At 50.8% G+C, this 20014-nt stretch overlaps 1 protein-coding gene across 1 annotated transcript in view; it reads right to left on the bottom strand.

Moving 5' to 3' along the window:
* RRP12 (ribosomal RNA processing 12 homolog) overlaps positions 1 to 20014 on the bottom strand; it is a 99292-nt gene that overhangs the window by 65455 nt on the left and 13823 nt on the right. Inside the window, exons 6-16 of the mRNA XM_040361222.1 lie at positions 19002 to 19118; positions 18747 to 18885; positions 16669 to 16796; positions 15741 to 15839; positions 13759 to 13850; positions 12186 to 12297; positions 11518 to 11618; positions 8177 to 8291; positions 7955 to 8097; positions 6268 to 6389; positions 4431 to 4495 (exon numbers count right to left, since the gene is read on the bottom strand). Coding sequence (XP_040217156.1) covers positions 4431 to 4495; positions 6268 to 6389; positions 7955 to 8097; positions 8177 to 8291; positions 11518 to 11618; positions 12186 to 12297; positions 13759 to 13850; positions 15741 to 15839; positions 16669 to 16796; positions 18747 to 18885; positions 19002 to 19118 — 1233 coding nt within the window. The remainder of the gene's footprint in view (positions 1 to 4430; positions 4496 to 6267; positions 6390 to 7954; positions 8098 to 8176; positions 8292 to 11517; positions 11619 to 12185; positions 12298 to 13758; positions 13851 to 15740; positions 15840 to 16668; positions 16797 to 18746; positions 18886 to 19001; positions 19119 to 20014) is intronic.

Here is a 20014-nt window from a genome sequence, read left to right as displayed (position 1 = left end):
GAGCAGGGACAGCTAAAGCAGCGTCACTTCTGGGAGCGAGGGAGAGCTAAAGCAGCGTCACTTCTGGGAGCGAGGCAGAGCTAAAGCAGCGTCACTTCTGGGAGAGAGGGAGCGCTAAAGCAGCGTCGCTTCTGGGAGAGAGGGAGCGCTAAAGCAGCGTCGCTTCTGGGAGAGAGGGAGCGCTAAAGCAGCGTCGCTTCTGGGAGAGAGGGAGAACTAAAGCAGCGTCGCTTCTGGGAGAGAGGGAGAACTAAAGCAGCGTCGCTTCTGGGAGAGAGGGAGAGCTAAAGCAGCGTCGCTTCTGGGAGAGAGGGAGAGCTAAAGCAGCGTCACTTCTGGGAGAGAGGGAGAGCTAAAGCAGCGTCACTTCTGGGAGAGAGGGAGAGCTAAAGCAGCGTCACTTCTGGGAGAGAGGGAGAGCTAAAGCAGCGTCACTTCTGGGAGAGAGGGAGCGCTAAAGCAGCGTCACTTCTGGGAGAGAGGGAGCGCTAAAGCAGCGTCACTTCTGGGAGAGAGGGAGCGCTAAAGCAGCGTCACTTCTGGGAGAGAGGGAGCGCGGTCAGCTAAAGCAGCGTCACTTCTGGGAGCGAGGGAGAGCTAAAGCAGCGTCACTTCTGGGAGCGAGGGAGTGCTAAAGCAGCGTCACTTCTGGGAGAGAGGGGTCAGCTAAAGCAGCATCACTTCTGGGAGGGAGGGAGAGCTAAAGCAGCGTCACTTCTGGGAGCGAGGCAGAGCTAAAGCAGCGTCACTTCTGGGAGAGAGGGAGCGCTAAAGCAGCGTCGCTTCTGGGAGAGAGGGAGCGCTAAAGCAGCGTCGCTTCTGGGAGAGAGGGAGCGCTAAAGCAGCGTCGCTTCTGGGAGAGAGGGAGCGCTAAAGCAGCGTCGCTTCTGGGAGAGAGGGAGAACTAAAGCAGCGTCGCTTCTGGGAGAGAGGGAGAGCTAAAGCAGCGTCGCTTCTGGGAGAGAGGGAGAGCTAAAGCAGCGTCACTTCTGGGAGAGAGGGAGAGCTAAAGCAGCGTCACTTCTGGGAGAGAGGGAGCAGCGTCACTTCTGGGAGAGAGGGAGAGCTAAAGCAGCGTCACTTCTGGGAGAGAGGGAGAGCTAAAGCAGCGTCGCTTCTGGGAGAGAGGGAGAGCTAAAGCAGTGTCGCTTCTGGGAGAGAGGGAGAGCTAAAGCAGCGTCGCTTCTGGGAGAGAGGGAGAGCTAAAGCAGCGTCACTTCTGGGAGAGAGGGAGAGCTAAAGCAGCGTCACTTCTGGGAGAGAGGGAGCGCTAAAGCAGCGTCACTTCTGGGAGAGAGGGAGCGCTAAAGCAGCGTCACTTCTGGGAGAGAGGGAGCGCTAAAGCAGCGTCACTTCTGGGAGAGAGGGAGAGCTAAAGCAGCGTCACTTCTGGGAGCGAGGGAGCGCGGTCAGCTAAAGCAGCGTCACTTCTGGGAGCGAGGGAGTGCTAAAGCAGCGTCACTTCTGGGAGAGAGGGAGCGCTAAAGCAGCGTCACTTCTGGGAGAGAGGGAGAGCTCAAGCAGCGTCACTTCTGGGAGAGAGGGAGAGCTAAAGCAGCGTCACTTCTGGGAGAGAGGGAGCGCTAAAGCAGCGTCACTTCTGGGAGAGAGGGAGCGCTAAAGCAGCGTCACTTCTGGGAGAGAGGGAGCGCTAAAGCAGCGTCACTTCTGGGAGAGAGGGAGCGCGGTCAGCTAAAGCAGCGTCACTTCTGGGAGCGAGGGAGTGCTAAAGCAGCGTCACTTCTGGGAGCGAGGGAGTGCTAAAGCAGCGTCACTTCTGGGAGAGAGGGGTCAGCTAAAGCAGCATCACTTCTGGGAGGGAGGGAGAGCTAAAGCAGCGTCACTTCTGGGAGCGAGGCAGAGCTAAAGCAGCGTCACTTCTGGGAGAGAGGGAGCGCTAAAGCAGCGTCACTTCTGGGAGAGAGGGAGCGCTAAAGCAGCGTCACTTCTGGGAGAGAGGGAGCGCGGTCAGCTAAAGCAGCGTCACTTCTGGGAGCGAGGGAGTGCTAAAGCAGCGTCACTTCTGGGAGCGAGGGAGTGCTAAAGCAGCGTCACTTCTGGGAGAGAGGGGTCAGCTAAAGCAGCATCACTTCTGGGAGGGAGGGAGAGCTAAAGCAGCGTCACTTCTGGGAGCGAGGCAGAGCTAAAGCAGCGTCACTTCTGGGAGAGAGGGAGCGCTAAAGCAGCGTCGCTTCTGGGAGAGAGGGAGCGCTAAAGCAGCGTCGCTTCTGGGAGAGAGGGAGCGCTAAAGCAGCGTCGCTTCTGGGAGAGAGGGAGCGCTAAAGCAGCGTCGCTTCTGGGAGAGAGGGAGAGCTAAAGCAGCGTCGCTTCTGGGAGAGAGGGAGAGCTAAAGCAGCGTCGCTTCTGGGAGAGAGGGAGAGCTAAAGCAGCGTCACTTCTGGGAGAGAGGGAGAGCTAAAGCAGCGTCACTTCTGGGAGAGAGGGAGCAGCGTCACTTCTGGGAGAGAGGGAGAGCTAAAGCAGCGTCACTTCTGGGAGAGAGGGAGAGCTAAAGCAGCGTCACTTCTGGGAGAGAGGGAGAGCTAAAGCAGCGTCGCTTCTGGGAGAGAGGGAGAGCTAAAGCAGCGTCACTTCTGGGAGAGAGGGAGAGCTAAAGCAGCGTCACTTCTGGGAGAGAGGGAGAGCTAAAGCAGCGTCACTTCTGGGAGAGAGGGAGCGCTAAAGCAGCGTCACTTCTGGGAGAGAGGGAGCGCTAAAGCAGCGTCACTTCTGGGAGAGAGGGAGCGCTAAAGCAGCGTCACTTCTGGGAGAGAGGGAGCGCGGTCAGCTAAAGCAGCGTCACTTCTGGGAGCGAGGGAGTGCTAAAGCAGCGTCACTTCTGGGAGCGAGGGAGAGCTAAAGCAGCGTCACTTCTGGGAGCGAGGGAGAGCTAAAGCAGCGTCACTTCTGGGAGCGAGGGAGAGCTAAAGCAGCGTCACTTCTGGGAGCGAGGGAGAGCTAAAGCAGCGTCACTTCTGGGAGAGAGGGAGAGCTAAAGCGGCGTCACTTCTGGGAGAGAGGGAGCAGGGTCAGCTAAAGCAGCGTCACTTCTGGGAGCGAGGGAGAGCTAAAGCAGCGTCACTTCTGGGAGAGAGGGAGAGCTAAAGCAGCGTCACTTCTGGGAGAGAGGGAGAGCTAAAGCAGCGTCACTTCTGGGAGCGAGGGAGCGCGGTCAGCTAAAGCAGCGTCACTTCTGGGAGAGAGGGAGCAGGGTCAGCTAAAGCAGCGTCACTTCTGGGAGCGAGGGAGAGCTAAAGCAGCGTCACTTCTGGGAGAGAGGGAGCGCTAAAGCAGCGTCACTTCTGGGAGAGAGGGAGCAGGGTCAGCTAAAGCAGCGTCACTTCTGGGAGAGAGGGAGCAGGGTCAGCTAAAGCAGCGTCACTTCTGGGAGAGAGGGAGCAGGGTCAGCTAAAGCAGCGTCACTTCTGGGAGAGAGGGAGAGCTAAAGCAGCGTCACTTCTGGGAGCGAGGGAGCGCGGTCAGCTAAAGCAGCGTCACTTCTGGGAGAGAGGGAGAGCTAAAGCAGCGTCACTTCTGGGAGAGAGGGAGCAGGGTCAGCTAAAGCAGCGTCACTTCTGGGAGAGAGGGAGCGCTAAAGCAGCGTCACTTCTGGGAGAGAGGGAGAGCTAAAGCAGCGTCACTTCTGGGAGCGAGGGAGCGCGGTCAGCTAAAGCAGCGTCACTTCTGGGAGCGAGGGAGTGCTAAAGCAGCGTCACTTCTGGGAGAGAGGGAGCGCTAAAGCAGCGTCACTTCTGGGAGAGAGGGAGCGCTAAAGCAGCGTCACTTCTGGGAGAGAGGGAGAGCTCAAGCAGCGTCACTTCTGGGAGAGAGGGAGAGCTCAAGCAGCGTCACTTCTGGGAGAGAGGGAGAGCTAAAGCAGCGTCACTCCTGGGAGAGAGGGAGAGCTAAAGCAGCGTCACTTCTGGGAGAGAGGGAGCGCTAAAGCAGCGTCACTTCTGGGAGAGAGGGAGAGCTCAAGCAGCGTCACTTCTGGGAGAGCTAAAGCAGCGTCACTTCTGGGAGAGAGGGAGCGCTAAAGCAGCGTCACTTCTGGGAGAGAGGGAGCGCTAAAGCAGCGTCACTTCTGGGAGAGAGGGAGCGCTAAAGCAGCGTCACTTCTGGGAGAGAGGGAGCGCTAAAGCAGCGTCACTTCTGGGAGAGAGGGAGCGCTAAAGCAGCGTCACTTCTGGGAGAGAGGGAGCGCTAAAGCAGCGTCACTTCTGGGAGAGAGGGAGCGCTAAAGCAGCGTCACTTCTGGGAGAGAGGGAGCGCTAAAGCAGCGTCACTTCTGGGAGAGAGGGAGCGCTAAAGCAGCGTCACTTCTGGGAGAGAGGGAGCGCTAAAGCAGCGTCACTTCTGGGAGAGAGGGAGCGCTAAAGCAGCGTCACTTCTGGGAGAGAGGCTTTTTTCACTAGGGAGGTACCACTTACCTGCCACTGGAGGGTCTCATAGATTTTGGCCTCGAGGTTTCTTCCTGCTTGTGCCAGTTCACCAGCTGAAGAATAATAGAACAAAAAAATCAAATTACAGACATGCAGAGTTATTTTAGCAGAATTTTCAAAACCCTGCGGTTGAGTTTACTGCCCCCCCCAATCCTACCCCCCTTTTAGCTGCTGAGGCAGCAGCCAATGGTGTACACAAATGGAAAAGAGAAAAAAGTCGCGCTATAGATAAATTGATGCCCAAAAACATTTGAAATGAGTAATAGATACAGTGATATAAACGGTATACAAATGACATAATAAATATCACAAGCATGTGCATAATATGCAAAAAGAAAAAAAAGTAAAAATTGAATACATGCAGAAAAACAAAACAAAAATAGTATTCTGCATGTATTCAATTTTTATTTTTGCATATTTATGCACATGCTTGTGATATTTATTATATGTCATTTGTATACTGTTTATATCACTGTAGCTATTACTCATTTCACATGTTAATGGGCATTAATTTTTTATATATAGCGCGACTTTTTTCTTTTTTCCTTTCATATGTTCTTATGTTGTATAACATTTTTTAAGTTGCAGCTTTAGTTAGATGTTGTATGGTACGCGCAATTTTTTTCACCACATACAATGGTGTACACAAGCAGCAGCAGGAATTACTGGCTTCAAATCGTGACCAAAAAAAAAAAAAAAGAAAGAGAAAGAGAAAGAGAAAAAGAGAAAGAGAAAGAGAGAGAGCGAGGGGGCCAGCTTTGTAGATGCTATACCGTTTGCATAAAACAAGTAATATATGCTTATTCTTTTTTTGCAGCATATTGGCTTAAATTTATGAAGACATTTTATTTCTTTTTTACTGGATATGTTTTATAGCAGAAAGTAGAAAAAAATATGTTTATTTCCCCTTTCAAAAGAAAGCCATTTGTGGAAAAAAATGCCGTACATTTGGGTGCGTAGCACGACCGCGCAATTATTAAAGTTACAGTGCTGTATCGCAAAAAAATGCCTGGTCATGAAGTGGGGGTGGAGTTAGTGGGGGTTGTAAGCCTTCCGGAGGGATAAGTGGTTAAAATGTTAGCAAAATAAGACCCTCCTGCATGTGTGAGAAATTTAGACTGAAAGCTCCTCTGTAGCAAGGACTGTTGGATGGACTGTGAATGGATCTATATATTTGGCAAAAATGCAAAAACGCCACATCATTCCTGACCAGACCCGGCGCCCCTTTAACTAGGTCTTTGCGCCAAAGAGGTGAGAAGAACTGTCAGATCACGTGAGCACTGTGATTGGCCGTCGTGGTTGTCACATGATTTCTGAGCCCATCCCGCTGGCCCATCCTGATCATTACCACTATGACAGCTCAGGCTGCATTCACACTTCGGCGTACAAAATCTCGGCGTTTTGTCCCGCAAATTGCGGCGACAAATAGCTGCGTTTTGTACCACGATTTGCGGCGACAAAACGCCACGATTGTGAATGCAGCCTTCACCCCCTCTATGGAGATGGTTCACATCTCCTATGCTGAACGCCGCCTGAAAAAAAGGTCCGGGACTTTTTTTCAGGCGGCAGGCGTACGGCGTGGAGATGTGAACCATCTCCATAGAGGTGCATGTGTTTTCGTCCCTCTGGCGTCTCGGGGCTGCTGCGGCGTCACACTACAGGCGACAAAACGCCTAGGTGTGAATGGGGGCTCAGTCATTATGCTGGGAGTGAACTCTCAGCTTGGGAACCTTCCCCGTCTAAGGATGTTATATTTGCGGCATGAAGGCGTTAAGGTCCGCCCCTCTTTTGTGGCAGAAAAGGAAAATTCAAAGATGTGAATCACCTCTCTTCTTCACAGTAGCAGCCAGCGGTAGGAAGTATCTGGTGAAGAATCCCAGCTCTGTGTTCTTCACATGATCGCGGATCACAGGCACCATCCAGCTGCGGGGAAAGTCGAACGTCTCCCTGACAAAAAATAAATAAAAAATTATAAAACAACAAATAAATAAAAAACACATCGATGAGTTCATAATAACAGACAGACATTCTACTTCTATCTGTGTAGATGAAAGCAGCTACAAAACTCACTCAGCCAATAGACTGTATGGTCACATCTGTGCTAACCCAGTATATGCCTTTACCCACTTCCCCCCCGGACCATTTTGTAGCTAAAAAGGACCCGGCCACTTTTTGCGAATTCGGCACCGTGTCCTTTTAACTGACAATTGCGCGGTCGTGCGACGCGGCTCCCAGACAAAATTTACATCCTTTTTTTCCCCACAAATAGAGCTTTCTTTTGGTGGTATTTGATCACTCTGCGGTTTTTATTTTTTGCGCTATAAACAAAAATAGAGCGACAATTTTGGAAAGAAAAATTCAATATTTTTTACTTTTTGCTATAATAAATATCCCCAAAAAATGTATGTATGTATGTATGTATGTATGTATGTATGTATGTATGTATGTATATATATATATATATATATATATATATATATATATATATATATATATATATATATATATATATATATATATATATATAAAAAAAAGTTTCCTTAGTTTAGGCCGATACGTATTCTTCTACATCTTTTTGGTAAAAAAAACAAACAAAAAAAAAACACAATAAGCGTTTATTGATCGTTTGCGCAAAAGTTATAGCGTCTACAAAATAGGGGATAGTTTTATGGCATTTTTATATATATATATATTTTTTTTTACTAGTAATGGCGGCGATCAGCGATTTTTATTGTGACTGCGACTTTATGGCGGACACATGATACATTTTTGGTACCACTGGCATTTATACAGCGATCAATGCTTTAAAAATGCACTGATTACTTTGAAAATGACACTGGCAGTGAAGGGGGTTAACCACTAGGTAGCGCTGTAGGGGGTTAAGTGTGCCCTAAGGAGTGATTCTTGCTGTAGGGGGGCGTGGCCTGGCGTGACATGTCACTGATCGTTGTTCCCTATGACAGGGAACAGACGATCACCGACACTAGGAAGAACAGGGAGAGGTTTGTTTACACTTACCTCTCCCCGTTCTTCAGATCTGTGACCCGATCGCGGCAATCGGGTCCCGCAGGCGCGGTCACTTAAGCTCAGGCCCGGCTCACTTAAGCTCAGGCCCGGCTCACTTAAGCTCAGGCCCGGGTCACTTAAGCTCAGGCCCGGGTCACTTAAGCTCAGGCCCGGGTCACTTAAGCTCAGGCCCGGGTCACTTAAGCTCAGGCCCGGGTCACTTAAGCTCAGGCCCGGGTCACGTAAGATCAGGCCCGGGTCACGCAAGCTCAGGAGCGCGGCGGCTCGCGACCCACGGCTGGGATCTTAAAGGGGGCATACCTGTATGCCCTTTAGCCCAGCCGTGCCATACTGCCGACGTACATCGGCGTGCGGCGGTCCTTATGCGGTTAAAGAATATCAAATGTAATTCATTTGATATTGCAATATAAAATAAAAAATATTATGACCGGAACCACGCTTTAAAAAGGAAAACAGAAAGTAATGCAAATAAGTGTGTAACTTACTCTGTGCCGGTGATCTGTAGAGGGATGGCCTTCAGGACCACCTCTGGTCCCATACCCTCCACGGCCGCCCCCACGGTTCGGTCCAGGTCTCCAGTGTGGGGGAAGTGAGGAGAGACCCGGAGGTCAGCCAGGGTCTGTAGACACTACAAAAGAAAACCTCTTAGTAATCAGTAAAGAACATTAGGAGGTCCATCATACCGCGGGAATCTTCTATCCACTCACCTTCTTCATGAACGGGTGACAGGACTTCCCGGCAACCTCAAAGAAGGTCTGCAGAACTTGCAGGACAAAGGACCAGGAGGAGTGGAATTTGTAGGATAATCCGTCTTCTACAAATCTAAATAGTGCAAAATAAAAAAGATGAAGATACTAAAAGTAAAGCTGGAAAGGTGTCTGAAGGTTCTCATCCATCCAGGTCATGGTGTATCAATAATTGGTCACATTCAAATGGCTCTGTAATGGTGAAGATGTTTTGCAGCTTCTCCAAGCCACCACCTCTTCATTTCTAACGTCTGCCGAGAAGACACCCCAACATTTATACACCAAGGGGGAGGGGCTTTTACTAGTGGAAGGCATCAAATCGGCGCCCTAGCTTTGCAGGAACATTGGATCCATGTGTCCTGTAGTGACAGAACGGCAATCTGCCCTGTTTACATAGGCCCACTGCTATACTGCCTGTGTACCGAACGATCGGTGGGTGTTGGCGAATTAACTGATAAGCTCATGCTGTATAAAAATCACAGCGGAAGTGAGCCGCCGGCGACACGCACCCAAAACCCAGAATCACGCACATAGATGCACACTTTTTTTAATACCGTATACCACGCACTATTTTGCCCTGAAAATCAGGGCAAAATCGTGGGTGCGCGATATACGCCGATACCCGCTTTCCCGCCACGAGTTTTGAATCCTGCGCCGGCATATACCGAGCGCAGTACACTCGTGAATCTTCGGGCAGTCTCGGCGCCTCTCGCACTGACGTCCTGTACGTACAGGACGTCAGCGCGACAGTTGCCGAGCCTGCCCGAAGATTCACGAGTGTACTGCGCTCGGTATATGCCGGCGCAGTATTCAAAACTCGTGGCGGGAAACGAGCGGGGAGCACGCGAGGACGCCGGACCCGCCGAAGAGGACACCCGACCCGCCGAAGAGGACACCCGACCCGCCGCAGACGAACGCCGGACCCGACGAGGCCGCCGATGAACGCCGCACAAGACACCAAAACTGTAAGTACAAAAAAAATAAAAAACTTTTTTTCCACAGGAATTCGGGCCACTTTGGGGGTGCGCGGTATACGCGGGAGCACGTTATACCGCGATAAATACGGTATATATTTTCTCTCTCTCTCTCATATATGAGATATATCTATCTATCATAGAAAAAAAGTGAAATTCACGGCCTTCTCACTATCTCGGCGCCATGGTCTATACAGACTTATAACAGATTAAAAAATTACCATATGTTATTTAAATATAAACATTAAAAAGTCAGGTGCCGCTTTAAACGCAAAAAAAAAATGCACGATCATAAAACAAAATGAGTAAATCAGCAACAAGAAAAAGTATTGCTAAAGCAGCGCTAGTTATCACCATACAGACGTCCTCAGAGGAAGTCGAAAGGACGAAACGTCAGGGCGTGACCTCGCGGCAATAGGAAGGGACGTTGTGCGTTCCAAGCTGCGCTCCAGTGCGAGGAAGTCGTTTGTTGCTGGTTTTCAGTGGACGGGACTGACGCACGCATATGCTGCCACATAGAGAGCCAGGGACGGCACGTTTTTTTAAATGAAAATACTGCTGTCTAATGTAAATTTAAAACGGATAAAACGGAATTACACTATCTCCAGTCTCTTATCCTTTTAACCCGAGTCTATCAGAAGAACACCCTGTGGATCGGTCATATTTTGGAGGATGATCGGATGATACAGTTCAGCAGGGTCTGTTAAACTCATCTTTATGGTGAGTATAAACCCATAAGGGGAGTGTGACACACGGGAGAAGTGGTTTGCAGTGGAGTGTATACGGTGGAAGTGGTTTGCAGTGGAGTGTATACGGTGGAAGTGGTTTGCAGTGGAGTGTATACGGTGGAAGTGGTTTGCAGTGGAAGTGAATACGGTGGAAGTGGTTTGCAGTGGAGTGTATACGGTGGAAGTGGTTTGCAGTGGAGTGTATACGGTGGAAGTGGTTTGCAGTGGAGTGTATACGGTGGAAGTGGTTTGCAGTGGAAGTGTATACGGTGGAAGTGGTTACAGTGGAGAGCACGCCATATCCTAAAAGCACTTTATCACTGGACACAGCTTCTGTCCTCCAGAACTTTTCCTCTTATGGACCATCATAAGAATGAGTGGTCACGTCTGTATGGTGACAACTAGCGCGGCTATATATATATATATATATATATATATATATATATATATTAGGGGTGCAACGGATCAAAAAACTCACGGTTCGGATCGTTTCTCGGATCAGAGTCACGGATCAGCAAAAGGAGGGGATGTGTAAGGAGACGCTGCCTGCTTATCTTAATACCTTTATGTGTTTCAACTGTAGACTGTTTCAATGTACAAGTGTTGAGTTCCCATTGGTTCTTCCTTCCCCTACCCCCTCTATGACAAGGCTGAGGGGATGTATGTTTTGTATTTAATAATCAGTTTATGCTCTGCATGTTTAAACCTCAACACCTGTGTGGTTTGCCTCATGATTAGGGGGTTAAGGGCTGGTTATGGCGGGTCTGCTGGCTACGGGTGCGTTTGGAGAATAGGAGACACAGGTCTGGTGGAGGTGGCAGGGTATCCGAGATCCGCCACACACAGCAACACATGACCACGCTGTGTGTGGACCGATTCCTTCCCCAAAGTAGAGGCAGTATGTGGAGGCGCTTCGGTAGCCGCCACAGGCAGCCTGGAGGCCCTTTCAGGGGAGGACGGAACACTGGGCACTGTGGGCAGTCAGGGAAGACAGGGGAGCTCACCTAGGCCGACAAGATGGCCGCCGCCACGGCCTGTTCCAAGGCACCTAGGTGTAGGCTATAAATGTGCTGCGGGAGCGCTCTCAGGCACTCCGGAGGCTGATCCAGGAGGGGAGCGAACTCAAGGCAAACCAGGCCAGGAAAGCTAGTTGCGGCCACCGCCGAGTGGACCAAGATGGCACCACTGGTGGGGCACACACTGGCACCACTGTCCCTTTAACAGAACCTGCTTACCAGGTTTCTTCTTTACCCGATAACCTGCTTCTGTTTAGATCTTGTGATCAGCAGTTATTGGCTAAAAAAGTTGATCACATGGCAAATGTGACTGGCCCCTTTACCCCGATCTGTGATCTGCCAAGTCCGAATGACTCAGCGATCATAGAGCGCGTCCGAGGACGTCCCCCCCAAGCATCGTAAGCCTGCGCTGTAGCCGTCTTTCGCATGGCAAGAACTGGTAAATATGCAATTGACAGCTAAAAAAAAAAAAAAAAAAAGGACAGTAAGGGTCACGTGACTCTGGTAAATCTGCACAGGCAAAACCTTGGGGCAGAACATTCAACATAGTTGCCATAAATATAACGGGGTTCAGAAGGACTCACGTGAACATTTTATAGAGATGTCCAGCCGGTCCTGATACTGGTGCAGAGGAGACACTTCCAATGTCTTTTACATGAGGGCCGACGCACTCTGTAAGAACCGACTGCAGAACAAAAAACAAAAGAAAAAAAAAATTGTGTCGTTATTGAGACCAGAATTTACAAGACATATCCATTTGGATCAACAGAATAAATAGAAATCCTCCATATATACAATGCGATACCCCACAGTTGATCCAGAAGAAGGAAAACACAAAAACAAAGCATGCTCCAGCTTGGAAAAAAATGAATCCCTTCCTGATCCCCCAGAAGGCAATCAGACATGTTACCTGCATGTGCTTATGTACGCTCCATCACAAATTGTTTACATCTTTTTACTATGTATCTGAATGAATAACATGACAACACACAGGCTAAACAGGTTAGGGTTCATTCCCCCAACTTAGTTGGGGTAGGCGGTACACTTTGGTGGGGGTGGGTCAGCCATACCCTGTGACCTTTTTACCTCTGGGAACCCGCCTTCTGACCTTTGGGGGAGGTCCCTGGTCCAATTCCTAAATCCTAGCCATATTCTTCAATGGGGAACCCTAACCCCAACCCCTAACCCTCAGATGGGTTGTCAGTGCAGAGGTCGCGGGTCATACCGGCTCTGTGGTCAGGACGACATTTACCTTCAGGGTTCCGGTAGCTGCCGACACAACCTGCAGGTGAGGAGACAAGAGGCAGTTCATAGAGGTGGAGGAGAGGCGAGGGAGATGACCCAAACTCAGGTCACTCTGCAACCTGCAAACACAAAACAAGCACAGCGTTATAACATGTAACAATAAAACCGGTGACATCACTGAGAATGCAGCCTATCCCTTCACTAGAGAGCGGTGACATCACTGAGAATGCAGCCTATCCAATCACTAGAGAGCGGTGACATCACTGAGAATGCAGCCTATCCCTTCACTAGAGAGAGCGATGACATCACAGAGAAAGCAACCTATCCATTCACTAGAGAGCGGTGACATGACTGAGAATGCAGCCTATCCCTTCACTAGAGAGAGCGATGACATGACAGAGAATGCAGCCTATCCCTTCACTAGAGAGCGGAGACATCACTGAGAATGCAGCCTATCCCTTCACTAGAGAGCGGTGACATCACTGAGAATGCAGCCTATCCCTTCACTAGAGAGCAGTGACATCACTGAGAATGTAGCCTATCCCTTCTCTAGAGAGCGGTGACATCACTTAGAATGCAGTGCAGCCTATCCCTTCACTAGAGATCGGTGACATCACTGAGATTGCAGCCTATCCCTTCACTAGAGAGCGGTGACATCACTGAGAATTAGGGGTGCAACGGATCAAAAAACTCACGGTTCGGATCGTTCCTCGGATCAGGAGTCACGGGAGTCTTAGTACAGAGACCCCCCCCCCTCCTCTCAGGACAGTGACCCCCCCTTCTCAGGACAGTGACCCCCCCTTCTCAGGACAGTGACCCCCCCCTTCTCAGGACAGTGACCCCCCCTTCTCAGGACAGTGACCCCCCCCCCAGCTAGTACCGACAGACGAGCGGCGTGTCCCACGGGTGCGGGCTCCTCCTCTGTGGGTGTAAACAGAGGAGGGCCGCCGCCGGGTGTATCAAGATGGCCGCGGCTCCGGAGCTAGGCCGAAGCCGCGGTCTTTCCTAATGTTACTGCGGCGGCTCCGGGGCTAGGCCGAAGCCGCGGCCTTTCCTAGTGTTATGGTCGCGGCTCCGGAGGTAGGCCGAAGCCGCGGCCATAACATTAGGAAAGGCCGCGGCTTCGGCCTACCTCCGGAGCCGCGGCAATCCGCGGATCACAGTGTGTTCCGACCTGAAGGGGGTGACCCGTTCGGATCACGGATCAACTGTGATCCGTTGCACCCCTACTGAGAATGCAGCCTATCCATTCACTAGAGAGCGGTGACATCACTGAGAATGCAGCCTATCCAGTCACTAGAGAGCGATGACATCACTGAGAGTGCAGCCTATCCAATCACTAGAGAGCGGTGACATCACTGAGAACGCAACCTGCCTTTTAAAAAACAATGCCCTCTTCAGATAGGCAGCACATGACATATATGATGTTCAATTGTCACCTTGTGTCAGATTTTTTATTAAAAGCATGACGGGAATTATATATAATATTTTGGGGATCTAAGTGTCAGGAAATGCCCGGTCTTCATGCGATAAAAAAACAAAAACACAGTAAAAGCTGTAACGGGTGGAAATGTTATTACCGTGATAAGTTGATGTGAGCTTTCTCCATCACCGCGAGCCAGGCCAGTAAAGGCTGCAGGTCGTTCTCATTGGGCAGATAGTCATACAGGGCCTGTCACAGAACACAAATACATCCAGTAAGCACAAAGCACCATCAATGCAGACAAAAGGTTTACAAAGTAAAAAGGTTACAAGTGTCAGTTTACTTTTACAAAAAAAGAAAAGAAAAAGGGGGGGGGGGGTAAAAACACAGGACACCCCCCCCCCTTCCCCCCGTTGTACTTTCCCCCGGAGTTGCTGAGCTATCAGCACCTCTTCAGGTGGTCCAGGGATATGAAATCTCCGCTCTTCCCTGTGCAGCCAATCAGGGAAGTCACTGCACCAATTAGTGTGAAACGCGTCGGCTGCTCCTTTACCTGTACCCCGTGATGCATTTCTATTTATTTTACCAATAAAGACAACTTTTTGAAGTTTCTTTTGGAGTGCGGCTGTCCATCCCTTTTGAAATTTTCACATTTGCCTAGTGCATTGCCAGCACCCTTGGTTTCCTGAGAGGTTCCCCGATTGCTTGTTGGACCCACCTGGAGCGGTGACTCCCTTCCCCAGCGAATCAGGGATGGACCAGATCGACTCATTGTGAAGACGCTGATCAATCAGAATCCATCTGGTCCATCCCGGAAAAAAGAGCGGAGATTTCAAATCCCCACACCACAGGTGCCAATAGGTGCCTGTCCAGCGTTTGTTCACCTTCACATTTTTTCTATGAAAGGTGACCTAACAATTTAACCCCTTCAATGCCGAGGCCACACCGGCGGGCACAGACAGGTGGCCCCGAGGCAGCACCGGCGGGGGCACAGACAGGTGGCCCCGAGGCAGCACCGGCGGGGGCACAGACAGGTGGCCCCGAGGCAGCACCGGCAGGGCACAGACAGGTGGCGCCCCCGAGGCAGCACCGGCAGGGCACAGACAGGTGGCGCCCCCGAGGCAGCACCGGCAGGGCACAGACAGGTGGCGCCCCCGAGGCAGCACCGGCAGGGCACAGACAGGTGGCGCCCCCGAGGCAGCACCAGCAGGGCACAGACAGGTGGCAATGATGAGGTAGCACTGATGGGCACAGATAGGTGGCAATGACGAGGAGGGGGCACCGATAGGCACACATTGGCAGCACTGGTGGGCACCGTTTGGACTGCAGTGATAATCAGGATGCGGATAATCGGTGCCCTTTGTCACAGTGTAGATGTCCCTTCAAGGCTACTTTGACACTGCAGCCGCTTCGCGTTAACCCTCCCCCTGCTAGCGGCCGAAGAAAGGGCTAAAAGTGCCCGTGTCGCGGCGCCGACGAATCGCTTTGTAGGTACTTCAGAAGAGCTGGCCATTAATTTCAATGGGCGGGGCGTTTAGGAAGAGCGGTGTATACAAAATCGCTCCCAAAACACCCCAAGATGCTGCTTGAAGGACTTTTCAGGCGTCTTGCAAGCGCAGCGCCTAGTGTGGGGAAAAAAAAACACACTTAAACGAACGGGGAGGCGGTTTTTCGGGTGTTAGAGGCCATTTCTATCGCTAAAACGCCTGAAAGCCGCCTCGGTGTGAGATCCGCCTTGGAGGAGCCAGTTATCGGCTCTCCTCTCGCTGTCAGCATGGAGAAAGGAGGGCCGATAACCGGCTTCTGTTTACATCTGTGATTGGACAGAGCCGACCACGTGGCAAGAAGCCTCCGACAGAGATCGGAGATGCGGTGTGCCAGACTGCCGTGTCAGCTGCTGATTGGCTCTTTGTGATGGACATTGATCACAGAGCACCTCGCCCCCGCGCCCCACAGCGGGCGATCACGGGATAGGACGGCCCCCCCCAGAACTACCCGTCCGCGCCGTAGCCGTCATTCAGCGATAGTGCGGTCAAATGAAAAGAACACAAAGAAAAGATAGTTACAGGATGACTCCAGTGTCAATCCGGGAAGATAATGGATACAATCTTTCACAGATTTCTCCGAACATTTACTCACCGTGATGATCTGGGCATTGAGCTCGGCGGACAGGGCGTTGGCGTTAGGGTGAGCGCTGAAGAGGGCATGGAACGCCTGCATGGCACAAGCCGTGATCATCTGCGGAGGGGAAAGAAGAAACATTTAGGAAAAATGTAAAAGCGAGACATGGAAACCCGCTTGCCCTCCAGAAGATTTACCCCCTTCGTGACCAGGCCCATTTTAGCTGAGCCAGCCAAGAATCAAACCATCTTTAGTGCAAAAATAGCCAGGTGGGGGTATGAAAATGGTATGCGGGGGGGGGGGGGGGTATGAAAATGGTATGCGGGGGGGGGGGTGTATGTAAAGGGTATGGGGGGGGGGGGTGTAAAGGGTATGGGGGGGGGTGTGTAAATGGTATGGGGGGGTATGTAAATGGTATGGGGGGGGTATGTAAATGGTATGGGGGGGGTATGTAAATGGTATGGGGGGGGGGGGTATGGAAATGGTATGGGGGGGGGGTATGGAAATGGTATGGGGGGGGGTATGGAAATGGTATGGGGGGGGGGGGTATGGAAATGGTATGGGGGGGGTATGGAAATGGTATGGGGGGGGGGGTATGGAAATGGTATGGGGGGGGTATGGAAATGGTATGGGGGGGGGGTATGGAAATGGTATGGGGGGGGGGGGGATGGAAATGGTATGGGGGGGGGGGGTGTATGTAAAGGGTATGGGGGGGGGGGGATGGAAAGGGTATGGGGGGGGGGTATGTAAATGGTATGGGGGGGGGGGGTATGTAAATGGTATGGGGGGGGGTATGTAAATGGTAAGGGGGGGGGGTATGTAAATGGTATGGGGGGGGGTATGTAAATGGTATGGGGGGGGTATGGAAATGGTATGGGGGGGGGGGGGTATGGAAATGGTATGGGGGGGGTATGGAAATGGTATGGGGGGGTATGTAATCACTCACCACATGGTTCAAGGTCATGACCTTCAGTAACGTCTCACAGCAAGACTTGACCACACTGACAGGGAAACACGGCAGCAGATCCTTCAGCAGGGTCAGCATGTGCAGCGTTGTGGTGGCTTCTTTACTGCCTGTAGACCATGGGGGGGGGGGGGGGGGGGGTAAAAAAAAAAAAAAAAAAAAAAAAAGTTATACAAAATTAAATCTGATTAACACAATGATAAAAAGAGTCCATACCAATCAGATTTCAGGTCATTGTCGGCTGATCCGGCGTCTGGTTACCGCAGGAAATTTGTATTGCCCCCAACATAGCGCAGTTATAGCGGTCCGGGTCAATGCAAAGGCATCTGCCCGATTCCCCTATACTGACCAACTATCCCGCCATTTAACTACTTCAATACCGGGCACTTTTACCCACTTCCTGCCCAGGCCATTTTTCAGGTTTCAGCGCCGTTACACTTTGAACAACAATTACGCGGTTGTGCAACACTGCACACACATATGACATTGTTATCCTTTTGTTCACACTAAGGGTCCTTTCACACCAGGGGACCGTTCGTCCGTTCATTACAAGTCCGTTAACGGACTTGTAATGAATCCCTATGGGAACGCGTCCGTTAGCGGATGGAGCATACGCTAGCGTCCGCGTCAGTCGGGATCCGGTTTTCCGAACGGAAGAAACCCTATTTTTCTTCCGTTCGGCGGAGCGGACCGGATGCAGACGGACAGACGGTCCGTCTGCATCCGATCCCCCATAGGGGACAGCGCACTGTGTGAGGGGACTGCCCTATCCGCCGACAGCTCAGCGGGGATCCCCGCTGAGCTTTGGCGGACACACGGAGCGGACCCAGAAACGGTCCGCTCTGTGTGAAAGAGCCCTAATAGAGCTTTCTTTTGGTGGTATTTAACCACTTGCCTACAGGGCACTTCCAACCCCCTTCATGCCCAGGCCATTTTTCAGCGCCGTCGCACTTTTGAATGACAATTGCGCGGTCCTCCTACACTGTACCCCAAATGAAATGTTTATAATTTTTTTCCCACAAATAGAGCTTTCTTTTGGTGGTATTTGACCACCTCTGCGGTTTTTAATTTTTTGCGCTATAAACAAAAGAGCGACAAGTTTGAAAAAAAAAAAAAACGATATTTTTTGCAATAATATCCTTTTTTTTTTTTTTTAACACTTTTTTCCCTCCGTTTTGGCCGATACGTATTCTGTAATTTTATTTTTTTTAACAAAAAATATCGCAATAATCGTGTATTAACCGCTTAAGCCCCGGACCATTACGCAGGTAAAGGACCGGGGCCCCTTTTTGCGATTCGGCGCTGCGTCGCTTTAACTGACGATTGCGCGGTCGTGCGACGTGGCTCCCAAACAAAATCGGCGTCCTTTTTTCCCCACAAATAGAGCTTTTTTTTGTTGGTATTTGATCACCTCTGCGTTTTTTTTTTGCGCTATAAACAAAAATAGAGCGACAATTTTGAAAAAAAATGCATAATTTTTTACTTTTTACTTAAATATTCCCCCAACGAAAACCTTCCCCCCCCCCCCCCAGCCTTCTGTCCTTTGCCCCAACCTTCACCCCCAGCCTTCTGTCCCTTTGCTCTAACCTTTCATCCAACCTTCTGTCCCTTGCCCCACCTTCCCACCCCAGCATTCTGTCCCGTGCTCCAACCTTCCCCCCCAGCCTTCTGTCCCTTGCCCCAACCTTCCCCCCCAGCCTTCTGTCCCTTGCCCCAACCTTCCCCCCCAGCCTTCTGTCCCTTGCCCCAACCTTCCCCCCCAGCCTTCTGTCCCTTGCCCCAACCTTCCCCCCCAGCCTTCTGTCCCTTGCCCCAACCTTCCCACCCCAGCATTCTGTCCCTTGCCCCAACCTTCACCCCCAGCCTTCTGTCCCTTGCCCCAACCTTCCCCCCCAGCCTTCTGTCCCGTGCTCCAAATACAACTCTTACCTCCAGACTTTGATTTCCTGTACACAAAACTTCGCGGTGGACTGGGCAGCACCACCTTCCCCCCAGCCTTCTGTCCCTTCCCCCACCTCCGCCCCAGCATTCTGTCTCTCCGCCCCAAATACAACACTTACCTCCCGACTTTTCGATCTCCTGTACACAGAACTTAGCGGTGGACTGGGCAGCAGGATGGTGAGCGGGGGCGGAGTCTGTAAACATGAACTCGCTGCCCTTCAGGATGGAGCACACGCCAAGCTGAGCGGCCTTCCGCACCTACAACAAATCGCACACAGAGGGTCAGATCATATTATTAGTACCCACAGACCTCTGAAGAGATCTTTTTCTAAAGATCTCCCGTTTTTTCCCCCTTTTCCTGGTCTACAACTTACTTTTGGCTTTGCATGGACAGTGAAGCTCAGCAAGCCATGGTACACCTGCAGAGTGGAGGGATAACTCCATGCCGACAGGTCCTGTTTCCGAAGCAACACCGACAAACATGAAACGATCTGAAAAGGAAAAAATACGGAATAATGAGATTGTAAAGTAATACATACAAAAAAAAAAGTATATCAAAATGGACGGCGCTATCACCGTCCTACTGCAATCTGTGCGCCCACACTATAAAAAAGATGTATAAATCTGATAACCACTTCCAGACCGCTGTACGCATATATGCGTCCACACTTTAAAGATTGATATCTCGGTAACAGCAGCAGCTGCTGCCACAACCGAGGTATCGATCTTTAGTGTCAGCGGTTCTGTTAGCGATAACGGCGGTCTCCGCGGCGGATTCGCCGCGAGATCGCCGTTATCGGCGGCGGGAGAGGGCCCCCCCCCCTCCCGCCGCTTACCGGAGCCGTCGGTAGCGGCGGAGGCGATCGGGACCGCTCGGCAGCTGAGCGGGGGTTACGAGTGAAGGAAAAATCTCCTTCGCCCGTCCCCATAGCTCTGCTGGGCGGAAGTGACGTCAAAACGTCAGTCCCGCCCAGCCTCTTAAAGAAACATTTTTTTTTTTGTCATTTGAAAAAATGACATTTTCAAATTTTTTTTTTTTTTTTTTTTTTTGCATTTAAGCCCAAATATGAGATGTGAGGTCTTTTTGACCCCCAGATCTCATATTTAAGAGGACCTGTCATGCTTTTTTTCTATTACAAGGGATGTTTACATTCCTTGTAATAGGAATAAAAGTGATAATTTTTTTTTTTTCTCAGTGTTAAAAATTGTAAAATAAATAAAAATAAATGCGAAAACCGACGAGCTCGCGCGCAGAAGCGAACGCATACGCGAGTAGCGCCCGCATATGAAAACGGTGTTCAAATCACACAAGTGAGGTATCGCCGCGATCGTTAGAGCGAGAGCAATAATTCTAGCCCTAGGCCTACTCTGTAACTCAAAAAATGCA

Source organism: Rana temporaria, chromosome 8 (assembly GCF_905171775.1).
Source record: "Rana temporaria chromosome 8, aRanTem1.1, whole genome shotgun sequence".
In the NCBI taxonomy this organism is placed as follows: domain Eukaryota; kingdom Metazoa; phylum Chordata; class Amphibia; order Anura; family Ranidae; genus Rana; species Rana temporaria.
This window is presented reverse-complemented; position numbering and strand designations above follow the sequence as displayed.